Source organism: Nyctereutes procyonoides, unplaced genomic scaffold, assembly GCF_905146905.1.
Source record: "Nyctereutes procyonoides isolate TBG_1078 unplaced genomic scaffold, NYPRO_anot_genome, whole genome shotgun sequence".
Lineage (NCBI taxonomy): Eukaryota > Metazoa > Chordata > Mammalia > Carnivora > Canidae > Nyctereutes > Nyctereutes procyonoides.
In genome coordinates this window covers 51735855-51751654 of record NW_026575046.1, presented here as the reverse complement: position 1 = coordinate 51751654, position 15800 = coordinate 51735855, and the positions used below count along the sequence as shown (strand labels likewise).

The window sequence follows — 15800 nt, the reverse complement described above, 5'->3', positions numbered from 1 at the left end:
CCGTGAAATCTAAGTTCACTAAGACCATGACAGGATAATGGACAATGGAAAGGGGATAGTCTGGAGTTAGATGTCCCAGTGGGGCTGAAGGATTATTGGAGTTAGGACATTAGAGGACTGAGTTGGAAAAGATAGGTGGTGGTGATCAGACAATGGTACATCTGAAAATGAGATCTCAGAAGCGGCACAGTTACTACTGACAGTCGCAACCAGGGTTGAAGAACCAGAGAACACAGAAAATGAATTGGCTGTTTCCTTACTTCTGCCAAGGATGGTACGTAACTGGTACCACTTGAGATGCAAGGGACAGGTTAATTCATTAAGTACAACGGATTGTCTTGGGCATTAGGCCTACTTCTCTCTCAGAATCCCACTTAAGAAAGGCTGAGATGATACGATCCAAGGGAGTTGATGGCCAAAAGGTCAAGGAACTGAGAGGACAGATCACACCCTAGGTTGAACCTATGAAAACTGCAACTTCATCTGCTTCAGTCTAATATGTAGATATTAAAGTCACCAAGAATGATGGCAGGAGTGGTGAAGAGATAAGACAGTAAGTGGTGTATGTTAAAACTTTTAGCAATTGGCCAGGAAGTGGGGTGGCTGGTGAGGGGCAGGTGACCAGGAGGATAGCAGATGACTACTTCAGGGGTAGGGTAGCAGGGCTAGCACAATGGTTTGTGTTTCAAACTAGGTTTTTCTAGTAGTCTGGAAACAAATGAGAGGCTATTTACCCCACCTCCAGGTCAGCAGTACTGTGGTATAAGGAAGAAGAAACCGCCTGTCCTTAAGAAGCTACAAAGATCCCTGGGTGGCTCAGCAGTTTGGTGCCTGCCATTGGCCCAGGGCACGATCCTGGAGTCCCGGGATCGAGTCCCACGTCCGGCTCCCGGCATGGAGCCTGCTTCTCCCTCCTCCTGTGTCTCTGCCTCTCTTTCTCTCTCTCTCTCTCTCTCTCTCATAAATAATAAATAAATAATATAAATAATTAAGAAAGAAAGAAAGAAAGAAAGAAAGAAAGAAAGAAAGAAGAAAGAAAAAGGAAAGGAAAAGGAAGGAAAGGAAAAGAAGGAAGGAAGGAAGGAAGGAAGGAAGGAAGGAAGGAAGGAAGGAAGGAAGGAACGAAGGAACTACAAAGAGTATCTTCCGAGGACAACCATCTTTCAACAGGAGTAAGAGGATGATGGAAGCTTTCACATAGGAGGCTGAAAACATCAGGGGTTTTATTGATCACTGACACGAGTTCCAAGGGGAAAAGTCATTTTGAGAGTAGGAGTGGAAGATCAAGTCAGCTTACAGAAGTCCCCCCATATGACAGTCATGTGGGGATGAGAATCTAGGTGATGAAAGATGTCATGGGAGGCTTGGGATTCTCATGGTGTCCAAAGTAAACAGACCTAAGGCTCGATAGGATTACTCCCTGGTTATCTCTTAAAGGAGCAGTGCTAGCCAAAGGAGGTGTCCACATGACACAAATGTTCTTTACCTGTGGGGTCAGATATGGTAGCCAGTGGCTATTGAGTACTTGAAATGTGACACACAAAAAAATGGAAAAAAAAAATATCAGTGAACTATGGGACTATTTTAAGTGGCCTAATACACAGGCAGCTACGGTCCCTGTAGAGGGCAAGGGACAAAAAATTTTTGAGGAATTAATGACTGAAAAAATTCCAAACTTGACAAAGCCTGTAAACCTGTAGATCCAAGAAGTTCTAGGAAGCACAGGCACAAGAAACATCATCATAAATTTTAAAAAGTGCATCATACTCAAATTGCTTAAAACCAGAGATAGAGAAGAAAACCTTAAAACCATCCAGAGGAAAAAAGACATGTTACGTGCAGATGGGAAAAACAGGAATTAATCAGATTTTTTGTTAGCGACAATACACGCAAGAAGACTGTCAGGCAGAATTTTCTTAAATTCTGAAAGAAAATGGTTATCACCCGGGATGCCTGGGTGGCTCAGTGGTTGGGCGTCTGCCTTTGGCTCAGGGCGTGATCCTGAGGTCCCAGGATCGAGTCCCACATCGGACTCCCTGCGAGGAGCCTGCTTCTGTCTCTGCCTGTGTCTCTGTCTCTCTCTCTGTGTCTCTCATGAATAAATTAATAAAATCTTTAACAAAAAAAAAAAAAAAAAGAAAGAACGTGGTTATCAACCTAAATTTCTATACCCAGGGAGATCTTTCAAAAATGAGGGCTACTAAATATAATAAAGTATCTCGGATTAGATCCAAGAATATAAAAATTAAAGGGGGTAGTAGTGGAAAAACTGGTGAAATCTGAATGAAGAATGGAGCTTAGTTACTAGTTGTACCAAAGGGGTGCCTGGTTGGCTCACGGTTGGGTGACTGACTCTTGGTCTCAGTTCAGGTCTTGATCTCAAGGTCATGGGTTCAAGCCCACATTGGACTCTGTGCTGGGCATGGAGCCTACTTTAAAAAAATATATTTATGTGGCAATGCTAATGTTTCAGTTCCAACAAACATACCATGGTTACATGAGATGTTAACATTAGGAGAAAGGGAGTGAACGTTACAAAAAAATCTCTATACTACTTTTCTGACACCTTTACAATCTAAATTGTTCCAAACTAAAAATGTTATTAAAAATTAATTTCTTTAGGGACATCCTGGGTGGCTCAGCGGTTTAGCGCCTGCCTTTGGCCCAGGGCGTGATCCTGGAGTCCAGGGATCAAGTCCTGCATCGGGCTCCTTGCATGGAGCCTGCTTCTCTCTCTGCCTCTCTGTGTGTGTGTCTCTCTCATGAATAAATAAATTAAATCTTAAAAAAAATAAATTAATTAAATCCTTTAAAAAATTTATTTTCATGAGAGAGACACACAGAGAGAGAGGTAGAGACAGAGACAGAGGGAGAAGCCGACTCTATGTAGGGAGCCCCATGCGGGACTTGATCCCGGGACTCCAGGACCACGCCCTGGACCGAAGGCAGGCGCTAAACCACTGAGCTACTCAGGGATCCCTGTTATTAAAAATTTTAAAAATGAAACAGACTTTTCAGATATACTAACACTGAAAGAATTCATCACCAGAGACCTACTCACAAGAAATGTTGAAAGTCCTTGAGGCAACAGGAACACTGCAATGGGCTGGATTGTGTCATCATGCCTCATGGGAATGAGTAGCTAAAATTTACATTTATTTAATTCTGATTAGGGGGGATCCCTGGGTGGCGCAGCGGTTTGGCGCCTGCCTTTGGCCCAGGGTGATCCTGGAGACCCGGGATCGAGTCCCACATCGGGCTCCCGGTGCATGGAGCCTGCTTCTCCCTCTGCCTGTGTCTCTGCCTCTCTCTCTCTCTCTGTGACTATCATAAATTAAAAAATTAAAAAAAAAATTCTGATTAGGATTTGAATTTAAATAACTACATATCTCAAAAAATGGTAGATAGGGACGCCTGAGTGGCTCAGTGTTTGGGTGCCTGCCTGCCTTTAGCTCAGGAGGTGATCCCAGAGACCCAGAATTGAGTCCCACATCGGGGTCCCTGCATGGAGCCTGCTTCTCCCTCTTCCTGTGTCTCTCTTTCTCTCTCTGTGTCTCATGAATAAATAAATCTTTTAAAAAGAAAAAGGAAATGGTAGATAATTCTAATGATGGCCTTTATGTTGGGACTAGTGTTTTAGGGGAGGCTTATAACAATGAGACAGGCACCATGCAGGTGGAACAAGCCTTCGGTTCTACCTCTAACTTCCCACTTAGGAAATGGTAGGCTGGAGGATGGTTGGTCTTAGCAGGACCATACGCAATTCTGTGGCTTCCTATTTTTTCTACTGAGGTGGTTTTGAGTTTGTGGGTGACCGAGTCAACTGTCATTCTATCAAATCTCTTCTTTGTGTGTATAATTTCTACTCTCCTCAAGGAGCCATCATCTTTAATGTTTACAATTCCAGGCTGCATGTTTTTATTTTTAAAGAGTTTGTTTATTTGGGGGAGAGAGAGAGTGGGCATGCACATGGGGACCTGGGAAGGACAGAAGGAGAGGGACAGGACAGGCAGAGTCCCTGCTGAGCAGGGAGCCAGACTTGGGGCTCGATCTCATCAGGCCCCTGAGATTATGACATGAGCCCAAGGCAGATACTTAAAAGGACTGAGCCACCCAGACACCCCACATATCTTTAGTTTTGATTGCTTATCTTCTTTGAATTTTGGAAACAGTATAGAAACAAAAGTTTACTCAGTATTGATAATTGTTCTGTAAGGCTTTGTTTGTTTACTTGACCATTCTGTTTGTACAAATTAGTATGAGAACTAAAGATTAAGACCTAATATAAATTATAGATAAGGTGGTAGGCACTGGTTCTAAGAGTAGTACTAAAGCTTTGGATAAAACTAAGAAATCTGGAATATAATGGGAATTATATAATAACAACAGATGTTTGCTGAGGGCTTTTTGTGGGCTAGAGACTATTACAATTTATTTGGGTTATCTGTTCTTTACAAAAACCAATGAGGGTAGATGTTCTTCTCTCATTTGTAGGTAAGTCAGCTGATACTCAGGTTAAGTAACTTGCCCAAGGCAAACACAGCTAGTGTTTGCTAGTAGAACCCCAACTAGTAGAATCCCAACTTGGACAACTCTAAAGTCAGTGCACTTTATTCTGCTAGGTGTTGCTGCTGCTTTTTTATATTAATAGTGCTAAGCCCAGTCACAAGCACAGCTCCTTAGGATGTTTTCCATCTAGTGTTACATAAAGGCCTGAGTTAATGGTTTTAGGTTTATATGTGGCCCTCTCAGCTTTCAGTGATATCTCTCCTTTCTATTCTATCCCTCCTACCTGGTAGTTGTCCTCAGACTCCCTTGTTCCTTTTGAAATCTTTGGCAGTTGTTACCAGTAGTTAGGTGTTTGGACTTAAGTTTCATATTGAAATTTCTTCTGCAGCTATTTGAAACAGCTGTTTTCAGCCCTCAAAAACTCTAGTGTGTAGCAGGCTCCTTTAAAGCAACATATACCTTCATGCTCCTTGGTAGGGGCAATAGGTTTCAAAGGGAAAATGTAGCTGTAGGGTCCAGTCCAGTTCACTCTCTGATCATAACACTTTTTTTTTTATCATAACACTTAATAAAAGAATTAGCAGGGGATCCCTGGGTGGCTCAGTGGTTTAGCGCCTCCCTTTGGCCCAGGGTGTGATCCTGGAGACCCGGGATCGAGTCCCACATCGGGCTCCCTGCATGGAACCTGCTTCTCCCTCTGCTTGTGTCTTTGCTCTCTCTCTCTCTCTCTCTCTGTCTTTCATGAATAAATAAATAAAATCTTAAAAAAAAAAAAGAATTAGCATATAGTTTTTAGCCATCTGCCAAATCTCTCCCCTCAAATTCTTTTCCACTTGCCCACTCATTTACCATTTTCTTTTCTCATTCTTTATCCTCATATTTTCCAGGAAAGGCAGCCTGCTCTTATAAAACAACATACGCTGCTTTATTTTATTTTTTATGATTTTATTTTTATTTTATTTTATTTTATTTTTTTATTTATGATAGTCACAGAGAGAGAGAGAGAGAGAGAGGCAGAGACACAGGCAGAGGGAGAAGCAGGCTCCATGCACCGGGAGCCTGATGTGGGATTTGATCCCGGGTCTCCAGGATCGCGCCCTGGGCCAAAGGCAGGCGCCAAACCGCTGCGCCACCCAGGGATACTGATTTTATTTTTAAGTAATCTCTGTATGCAACCCTGAGATTAAGAGTTGCATGCTCTATTGACTAAGGTAGCCAGGTTTCTCAACATACGCTTTTGTAAAATTAGATTTATGTTGTGTTCCTGGTGCCATGTTTCTTTGTTGTTGCTGTTGTTTTAGCTTTCTGATCTTAATCAGGTTATTTATTATTTCATCATCTATAAAATACAGATAATCATATGCCTTGTGGTAAAAGATTAGAAATTATGTTTATAAAGTCACTGGCACAGAAAATGCCCTCATAAAACAAGAGCTTTTTTGAATCCATTGCTGTGATTTAATTTGGCAAATATTTATTAGCATCTTATCAATTCTGTACTCTGCTGAAGATACTGAAGAAACAAACCCCAGAATCTCTGAATTCCGAAAGTTACATGGTATAGAAGGGAGACTGACATATAAATAAGTAACAACAGAAATCTGCTATGTGCAATAGAGGCATATATGTATATAAGTGCTAGAAGCAATTAATTCTTTTTCCAGCCTTGCTTGTGGAGTGCTTTCCAAGTATTTCTTTTTGGAAAAACACTTGGTAGTCAAGATGGACAAATGGAAAGAGAGAGGGAGAAAAACAACCCTTAAAGGTTTCTGTAATCTGTGAGGTGCTATCCTTTTGAGAATTGATTTCAGTGAGACACTTGATAAGATCTCTCATAAAGTCCTTCTACATAAGATGGAGAAATGTGGACTGGCTGTTAGAATAGGAGGTGGATTTGAAGGTGGTTATACAACTATGTCCAGGATGTTTTTCTCCTACAATACTTTATTTATAAATCTCTGGGTTGGAAGGAACCTTGGAAATAGATAATGTACTTTAATTTGTACCTAAGACCGCTCTATAATCTGGTCTCTTTTTTTCTTCTTTTTTAATTTTTAATTTGACAGTATAGAAAAGTATATAGTGCAAAAAATATGCCTCCATCCTGTTGGATTCCCCAAGAGTCCCTGTCATCTTCCCCAGAGACAAACACTATTTATATATTGTTGTTTGTGAGGGGTAAGGGGGGGAGGAGTTGTGTGTGTATATGATCTTGTTTTATCATGCATATCTTTTTAAACCTTGTGTTAATAGTTACTTGAGTGTATATACTTTCTCCCTTAGTAACTTGTAAGCTCCTTGAGAGCAAGGACCCTACCACATGATTTCTTGTATATCCTCCAAATCACTTGCACATTGAAGATTCTCAGCAAATATTTGCTTGATTAAGTAGTTAAAGGAAATTTGGACAACAACGAAGAAGATGGTCTTATCTAGTAAAATGCCACAGGTTTCTGTCCTTGGCTTTATCATTTATTATAATAATAATTTTCCTCAGTGACTTGGATGAAGATGTAGAAAGCATGCATGTCATAAATGCAGAGGACACAAAGCTGGAAAAGAGAGCTGATAACATCAGATGACAGAATCAAGACTGCAGATGATCTCAACAAATTAGAATGTTCAGCTGAAAAGAACAGGGATAAATATAAAGTCTTGAGTCTAAGGGGGGAAAATAACCAACAACTTAGTTACCCAAGTATAGAATTAGGAGACTTGTCTTGATAATATTTTATTTGAAGATAATTTGGGAGGGTAGGGGATGGATCTTTTTTTTAAATATATATATATTTATATATATTATTTATTTATTTATTTATTTATTTATTTATTTATTTATTTATTTATTTATGATAGACACAGAGAGAGAGAGACAGAGACAGAGACAGGCAGAGGGAGAAGCAGGCTACATGCCAGGAGCCTGATGCAGGATTCAATCCTGGGACTCCAGGATATTGCCTCGGGCCAAAGGCAGGTACCAAACCGCTGAGCCACCCAGGGATCCCTAGGGGATGGATCTTAATTGCCTTTAAGATCAATTTAAGATTGTCAGTAAAGCAAATACAGCGTTGGCTGAATTAGAATATGAGTCTTGGGGTTAGTTTGTGGTTCTTGTGTTCTCTTTAATGGTCAGACTGCTTGTTAAGTGGTCCATTTTGGGGTTCCACACATGTAGAGAGAGACTGACAAATTTGGAGGTATGTAAAGGAGATCAACTAGGAATATAAAACTTGGGTATAGGAAATCAGACTGCTGATCTATCCTGGGTTCTACGACTTAACCAATTGTGATAGCTTAGCAAAGTCAATTTCCCTGAGTTTGTTTCTATACTTTAAAGTAGGGCAGAATAATAATACCAATTTTGAGGATGGTTATGAGGATTAGAATTAACCTAGGCAATCAAAAGTTTCTTCAGTTTGAATACCAATAAAAAATAAATTTATTATTAATAAAAAAAGTTTCTTCAGTCATTAGAGATTGGATTAATGTCTAGATATAGTCCCTGCTTTGAAGGAGGTTCATTTCAGTGGGGCAGACAACTAAGTAAATCCAAGATTGTAATCTAGCTTGTTCAGCGTTCAGAGAGCTGATTTATGGAAAAGCAGGTAAACTTACTCATATAGCTCCCAGTAAATAAAGATTGAGTTGGATTGTTATGTAGCAATAGAATGAGTTTTTCCCTAGGAGAAAGTGAATTCCCCTCAGTGAATGGATATAATCAAGTTGTGGATATATGATTACTTACTGAGGATGCTTATAGAAGGCATTTTTTTATGAGTAGGTTGGACTAGAAGGGTAGGCATACTATGGACAGCTGACCAAATCTAGCCAGATATCTGTTTTTGTCAAGTTTATTGGAACATACCACACCCAGTTATTTGTGTGTTGTCTGTGGCTGCCTTCCACTACAGTGTAGAGTTAAGTAGTGTGACAGATCATATGGCCTGCCAAGTCTAAAGTATTTACTATTTGGCCCTTTACAGAAAAAGTTGACTCCTGGAGTAGATCAATGCTTCACAACCCAAATTATTTTGTGAACTGATAACCTTCCTAAATTCTCTGGCATGGGGATTTCAAGTCGAGAGGGAAGAAGGCAAGATTTGAAGTGAGATGGTTACAGTTTTTCTTGTTACTGCAAGGAATGAAGAATAGAGAACAGTTGATTAACCTCCATGATCTCTTAAGAGACAATGACTTTATAAACAGATGCCTTTTGATGTAAGACAAAGTACTGGTATGCCACCTGGGCTAAAGTTGTCTATGCCACTAGAACTGGGAGGTGGTCCTAGCGTAGTGTGAAAAACTGCTTGTGTTAACCATTGTGTACTCGTTTCCTCTCATAATTGGAACACTTTCTAGAGTAAAGATTGGAGCTAATATGGGTACTCAGATAGATGTAGCTATCGTTACTGTATATCATAGGACACCTCATTGGAATGTGTCACACCAGACAGAATTTTGATTGGAAAAGTGTGAAGGGATTGAGTGATGCTAGTTGGGGTGCTATGCAAAACCTTATATGGACTAGAATTTTTTTTATTAAAAAATATTTTTAAAAGATTCTATTTATTTTAGAGAGAGAGAGCTCGTAAGCATGAGCAGAGGAGCGGGCGAGGCAAAGAGGGAGAGACAAGCAGACTCTGCGCTGAGCACGGAGCCCTTTTGGCTCCGTGTCACAACCCTGAGATCATGACCTGAGCTGAAACCAAGAGTCAGACACTTAACTGGGCCACCCAGGCGCCCCTAGACTAGATCTTTAAATCTCTTGGCAAATAGGAGATAAAAAGATCTCATTAGGGAATAAAAAGATCCCACAGCCCATCTTGTGGCTGGCAGTTTTAGTGCATACATTACAGGGGTTATTCTCTTTGCTAGAAAGGCAGAGGTTTCCCACACACTCCACTTCTTCCAGTGGAATAGGATTTTAAACTTTGCTTCTTCCCATACATTTTGTCTTTTATATTCAGAGTCTACTACCAACTAATAGTTTTCTTTCTTTCCCTTCCTTAATTCCTTCCTCCCTCCCTCACCCCCCCTTCTCTTCCTTCCTCCCCCTCCCTCCCTCCCTTCTTTCCTCTCTCCCTCCTTCCCTTTGTCTTCCCCCCATCCTCCCTCTCTCCCTCCCTCCCTTCCTTCCTTTCTTCCTTCTTTTCTTCCTGGCTCTCTCTCTCTCTTCCCCCTCACCTTCCCTTTCTTTCCCTCCTCCTTCTTTTGTTGAAAGTGTTGACTCGGAGACAAAAAGAGGCCAAGAGCAAGAGTGACAGTGGGACAGCTGCCCAGACTTCCCTAGACATTGACAAGTAAGTAAGTATGCTGTGTTCTCAGAGCACTTTTAACATAGTATTGTTTGGACTAAATAAAGAGATCTATTCCTCTCTTACCCTGGGTTTCTTTGGCCTTCCAATCACTTCATTACTTTGGTGTCTGAAGTTATTTTTCTTATTCCCAGTTTATGTCAGTGCAGGTAGCCTCTGTATTTTTTTTAATTACCCTAAAAAAGTCTTGCCACTAATTCCATTTGCTCTTAGCTTTCTGTTTTCTTTGAATTTGTGTATTTATGTTTGGTACTTTTGGGAAGTGGTGAGCTATTTTGCAATGTAATGGTACAGAAGTTTAGTTGCAAAAGGTTCGACAGTATAGTGACTTCCTTGGGTTGTGAGTTGACTAAGAAAGTACATTCTAAGGAGTAGTTCAGTATAAATGATACCTCCTGAAAGTAAAGACATTACCAGCAATCCATTAAAGCATTTAGTCATTAGGCAGAAATGTTTATCTTTGAAATATAGATTTTAGACCTGAAATTGCAAGTCTGCTTTCCCTAATCCAGTTGAGCAGAGCTGATCATTTGTTCCCTTTGGATTCTTGTCATGTCGACATTCCTCTAGGATTGTATTCATCCCACCATATTGCAGTAATTTTTTTTCCTTTTTGATATTTCTGTCTCACTGGGTAGGCTGTGAATTATTTGAAGGCAGATATTTGCCTTCATTCATGTTTATATCCTCAGCGTCTAATAAAATGTGTTTGAGACAGCAGTAACAGTAATAGCTGTTTGTTGAACACCTAATGTTATGTGCCAGCTACTGTGCTAAGTGTTTGATTTACTTAGTAACTCTCACAATAGCTGATAAGATACTCTTTCTTTTTTTAAAATAGATAACCAGTTATTTATAATTTCCCTTCAAATTCTTTAAGATCGTGGCCAGAATTGGCAAAGACTACCTGACTCAAAAACCTAGGCTCCTTCCATAGTGCTGCTGTCTCTCATGTAGGAGGGGATTAATATATGGTTTTTGTATTAATTCATAAATCTTGTTTTTAATTGTTTTTTTTTTAATTCATAAATTTTGAAAAGTACACTCGTCTAGCTTTTCTCATTAGGCAGTTTTGTTCTGTTTTTAAAGACCCCCAGAGAAAGTTTTCCTTAGAGCTAATTCAGCTCTCTCTTGCGGTGTAGTAACTGAATAGTTATGGCCAGAAAGAGAGAGAAGTCTAAAGTAGCAAGCTTTGGAAAGTTGTCTTTAGCTTCTTAAAACTAAGATGAGGGGGATCCCTTGGTGGCGCAGCGGTTTGGCGCCTGCCTTTGGCCCAGGGCGCGATCCTGGAGACCCGGGATCAAATCCCACATCGGGCTCCCGGTGCATGGAGCCTGCTTCTCCCTCTGCCTGTGTCTCTGCCCCTCTCTCTCTCTCTCTCTCTCTGTGACTATCACAAAAAAAATTAAAAAAATAAATAAATAAAATAAAAAAAAAAAATAAAACTAAGATGATCTTAAGAGTCAAGCAGATCTGACTTCTGATAATGATAATTATTAGTTATAGGACCTTAGGAGAATAGTAGCTTCTCAATAGGGCCATTAATTGAGAAAATGTGTTTAAAAGGGCTTTGTACCAGTTCTTTTTTTTTTTTTTTTTTGGTACCAGTTCTTTTTATAGAGAAAATACTTAATGAATGTTCACTTTCTTCCTTTGTCCCCAGTGTTTCCATTTTCACTGATGCTCAATAAACCTTACTTCAAGGACACAGTTTCCTCTCTTTATACAGATTCTGCTGTTATAAAAAAGATAAAAATAACTATGTATATGAAGTTACGCAAAAGTCTCTGGCAAAACCACATGGTTTTGGTAACTTCCTAGTTGATGTTGCAGGTTGTAGAATTAAGGAAGTCAGCATACAGACTTGATTTACTAATCAGACAAGTTCATCCACCCTGGTAAGAATGTCATCTTGATTTAATGCTCTTGGTGTTCCTTTGTCTGTCTAAATTTTAACTTCCCTTTGAAAAAACTATTATACTTAATTTCAAAAGAGTTTGACAGAATATTTTATGTCTGAAGAGCAATCACCATTGTTTGAGATAGTTAGAAGAGCTGAGTTCATTACCATCTCACTGCTGCAACAGCAGGGTACAGAGAAACAGCCAGGGAAAACCGCTAATCACTCAGTCCTTTTGATTAGCATCGGGTTAGTTTTATTGGTGATCCTGCTGAGTGAATCTGCATTGGTTGACATGTCTTTTCCGCAGAATAACGTAGAAACACAGTTGACAGGATAACATAAAAACACAATTCGAGACAAATACAGGAGCCCAGGGGCAAAAGCAAATCTTAAAACTGCTCTTTTTTCTTTTGATTGGCTAGGAATGAGAAGTGTTATCTCTGTAAATCCCTGGTCCCATTCAGAGAGTACCAGAGTCACGTAGAGTCCTGTCTCCAGCTTGCAAGGGGTGACCAAGGAGCTGGACCTGAAGAGAGTGGGAAGTTATGCTCAGCTATAGAGGAAAAGCAACAGCATCAGCTGAGGAACCCAAAGGTATGTATGGAATATTTTAGGAAATTCTCCAAAGTTCTTTCATATGCTTTTTTTTCTTCCTCCTTCCTTTTTTGCCTATCTAGAAATAAGATTTCATTAGAAAATTATATTTTCTTTTAATTAAAAGAAAATAAATGCTCACTGTAGGAAACATAGAAGTTAAAAAAAAGTATAAAAAAAAGTATAAAGAATTGGAAAGTTATCACCCATAATTCAGCTACTCAGAGATAACAACTTTTAGTATTTTGGCCTATTTTCTTTTTTTCCTATGCATTTTTAATGTAGTTGAGAATGTGTGTGTGTGTGTGTGTGTGTATAAACTTAACATTGTAGCATAAACACATTCCTAGGTTTATTTTCAAACTATTTTTAAAACTTACTCTTAATGTTTGTATTGCACAGAAGTCACTAAACCATTCTTATATTATTGGACATTCACAATCTTTCCAATTCTCTTTATTATAAGATTGTATTTGAACATTAATCTGTGTACCACTATTTCTTAGAATAGATTTCCTGAAGTGCAACTCATAGGGGAATACATATAAACATTTTGAAATCTGTTGAAACATACCACCAAATTCCTGTCTAGAAAGGATATCCAATCATATCCTCACTGCCAGGAACATATTTGAGATCAACTCTGTTTAGTACCTTGTGTGTTTGGTCTTAGGAAGCTGTGAGCTTTGGCCCCTGGGCACTAGGAAGATGAATGTGCATTCTGGGCTTTGCAATTAGAGATCAGAAAGAGCAAGTGTTGGTTTAGAGATCAAAAATAAAGCAGCAGCCCCATATTGCTTACTGACAGCAATCACTGCACACGAAGGTAGAAAAGCCATTATCTGTCATGACAGAAGAAAGGGACCCCTGTACGAATGGGGTGATTTTGAGGTAGTGATTTGGAGTTGGGGCTTATAGATAAGTGCCTGTATCATAGAGCCAGTTTATTCTTCTGGCATCACTACCTCTAGAAGCTACCTTGAAACTGTTATTTTCTATTTTAAATCTCTCCAAATCCATCATAAGTCAAAGGCTACTGTTCTTTAATATTATCTTAGTGGGATAATTTGCCTTGACTCTGGTTACCCATTCTTGGATAATATTCTTGGTATGAAGATAAGTTCTGTTCATCATCACAGTTTGTGTTTTTACATGTATACCCTCATTTATTAGAAAGCATAAGACTTTCCCAGAACTATGTCCTACATTTCTTCTCTCCTGGAGACAGATGTGATCTGGGCTAAGGAAGTTATATTTTAGATTCTCTGTCGTGAGATAATCCTTTCATCTGTTTTTCTCTGTCATAGGAAAAAAAACACAGTGAAGGCCGACTCCTCAGTCTCTTGGAGCAGTCTGAGCACAAGACTGCAGGTGAAGACCCCAGGACCAGTTTCGTGAGCTTATGTCGAAGGCCTTCTAATGAAAATAATGACTGCCAACTCACTGTTTGTTGGAGTTATGTGGGTGTACATTTGACCCATTGGCCAGACTTTGAGACTCAGTCTAGGTTATATCTCCCTAAAGATGATGAGGACATACCCTGTCTTACTCATCATGTGTTTCATTTCAGGCTTTATAGAGCCTGAACTTTCAGAACTTCCTGTAAAGGGGGAATTTTTTTTCCAAATCACGGGAATGACATAAACCCTGAGTATCTTACAAGGGAACAGGCTTAAAAACCAGACATGCAGACATTTCTTCCTCCTCCTAATGCTTTGTGCATCATTGGTTACTTTTAGTTTAGTGTCCCAACCTACACTCCTGGAGGATTGTAGAAAGTAACTGTTTCTCTGTGCCTAGTATTTAGGAAGCAGTAGAGTGGATTGGTTAGCAGCATTGCATAAAGTTAAAATAATACTGACTTCATAGATTTTAAGAATTATATATAGTAAAGTTCCAAACATATTCCCTGGCATAAATAGGCTCTTGATAAATGTTAGGTGCTATTATTACTGTTGTTATTAGTTGCTGTTGTTAAAATTCACTAGATACAGATGGAAGAGGAGCTTTTACTTACGCCTGCTGAGATTTGCTTACCTTCTAGTTCTGATAGTTCATTGCCACTAAGCAAATTTGTTTTGCCTTCTGATGACTATAAAAAGGCAGCCTCTCCCTGCTGCCTCTAGATCAGCATGTTGCAAATCTCTGCAGGTGGCAGATTTCCCTTGGCAGCTCCTTGTTCCTCAAGTCCAGATTTGAAGTAGATTATTCAGAGGTTGTTCATTCAGAAGTGTTCACCTTATACTTTTGACACAACTGAGCCTGTTAGATGCTAATGCTCACCTTTTATGGGGATGGGGATCTGAGCTACCTGTATAAGACTGATGAAAAAACAGTGCCCAGAACACAGGAAGCATATGAGCAGTGAGAAGTGGTATGATTACAACACTGTTAACAACATTATTTTTTTTTTCTCTCTTCTTACAGATGCAGAAATAAAGACCAAGTCTTCAGAAACAGGCTTCAGGTGAATTAGGGTATACGTTGAAGTATGGCTGTCAGCAGTTCTAGAAAAGTACAGACCAGGTCCTGGGTTCTGTGTATAGTGGATATTCAAGCTAGAAATCACCACGGAACTGTGTGACTTCTCTTATGATACCCCACCCCCCAACATATCTGGGCTAAGAATTGGATGGCTAGTTCAGTTTCATGGTGTTAAAACAGGCAGAATCAGAGTTGTGACTTATTCTTGCCTCCTAACCCTGGTTTTCCGACCTAGATTTCAAGATGTTTGGGAATTTGGCAAAAAAAATAATTTTTAAAAAGTTTGGGAATTTGGGTATAAATTCTCATTCTCTCACTATCTGTGTGGCTTTGGGTATATGATTTACCCAATGTCCTTATCTTTGAAAGGGGAATGATAATGCTCATCTGGTTGGATTATTACAAAGATTATATAAAATAATGATGTGTAAAAGCCCTTGTACAATGCATGACACAAAACCTAGTGCTTTTAGTAGGTGTATACTGAATTCTGGATTTTTCCCCCTTCTCTCTAGGATGCCCTCACCAGGGATGGAAGAGGCAGGCTGCAGCAAAGAGATGCAGAGTTCCCTTGCACATCTCGACTTAAATGAGTCTCCCATCAAGTCTTTTGTTTCCATTTCAGAAGCCACAGATTGCTTAGTGGACTTTAAAAAGCAACTTAATGTTCGGCAAGGTAGTCGGACACGGACCAAAGCAGGCAGAGGAAGAAGGAGAAAACCCTGAATTTCTAGGGTCCAGACACCGACAAAACCATTAGCAATAGGGGTGGGCCGTGTCATTAAGTCTTAGTGGCTTCTGTTTCATTGTTGAACCAAGTTTTTTGGCCCTGCAGTTTTCACCACCAGCACCAACTCAGCATTCTTGTTTTGATGTTTTTTATAAGCTATACAGACAATTGTGTATAGTATTCTGTTTTATAACAGTCTGGATTCACTTATAGTTAAAAGAAAATTTAAATATATTTATGTTTGTATGAAATCTTATTTCAATAA

General features: G+C 39.5%; 1 protein-coding gene across 2 annotated transcripts in view; it reads left to right on the top strand.

Annotated features, from left to right (window-relative positions):
- UIMC1 (ubiquitin interaction motif containing 1) overlaps positions 1-15800 on the top strand; it is a 129587-nt gene extending 113787 nt beyond the window's left edge. For both annotated transcript variants that reach the window (XM_055325005.1, XM_055325006.1), the window contains 5 exons: positions 9731-9809; positions 12150-12321; positions 13629-13692; positions 14749-14788; positions 15321-15800. In XM_055325005.1, the coding sequence (XP_055180980.1) occupies positions 9731-9809; positions 12150-12321; positions 13629-13692; positions 14749-14788; positions 15321-15531 (566 nt within the window). In that variant the 3' untranslated portion in view covers positions 15532-15800. The remainder of the gene's footprint in view (positions 1-9730; positions 9810-12149; positions 12322-13628; positions 13693-14748; positions 14789-15320) is intronic.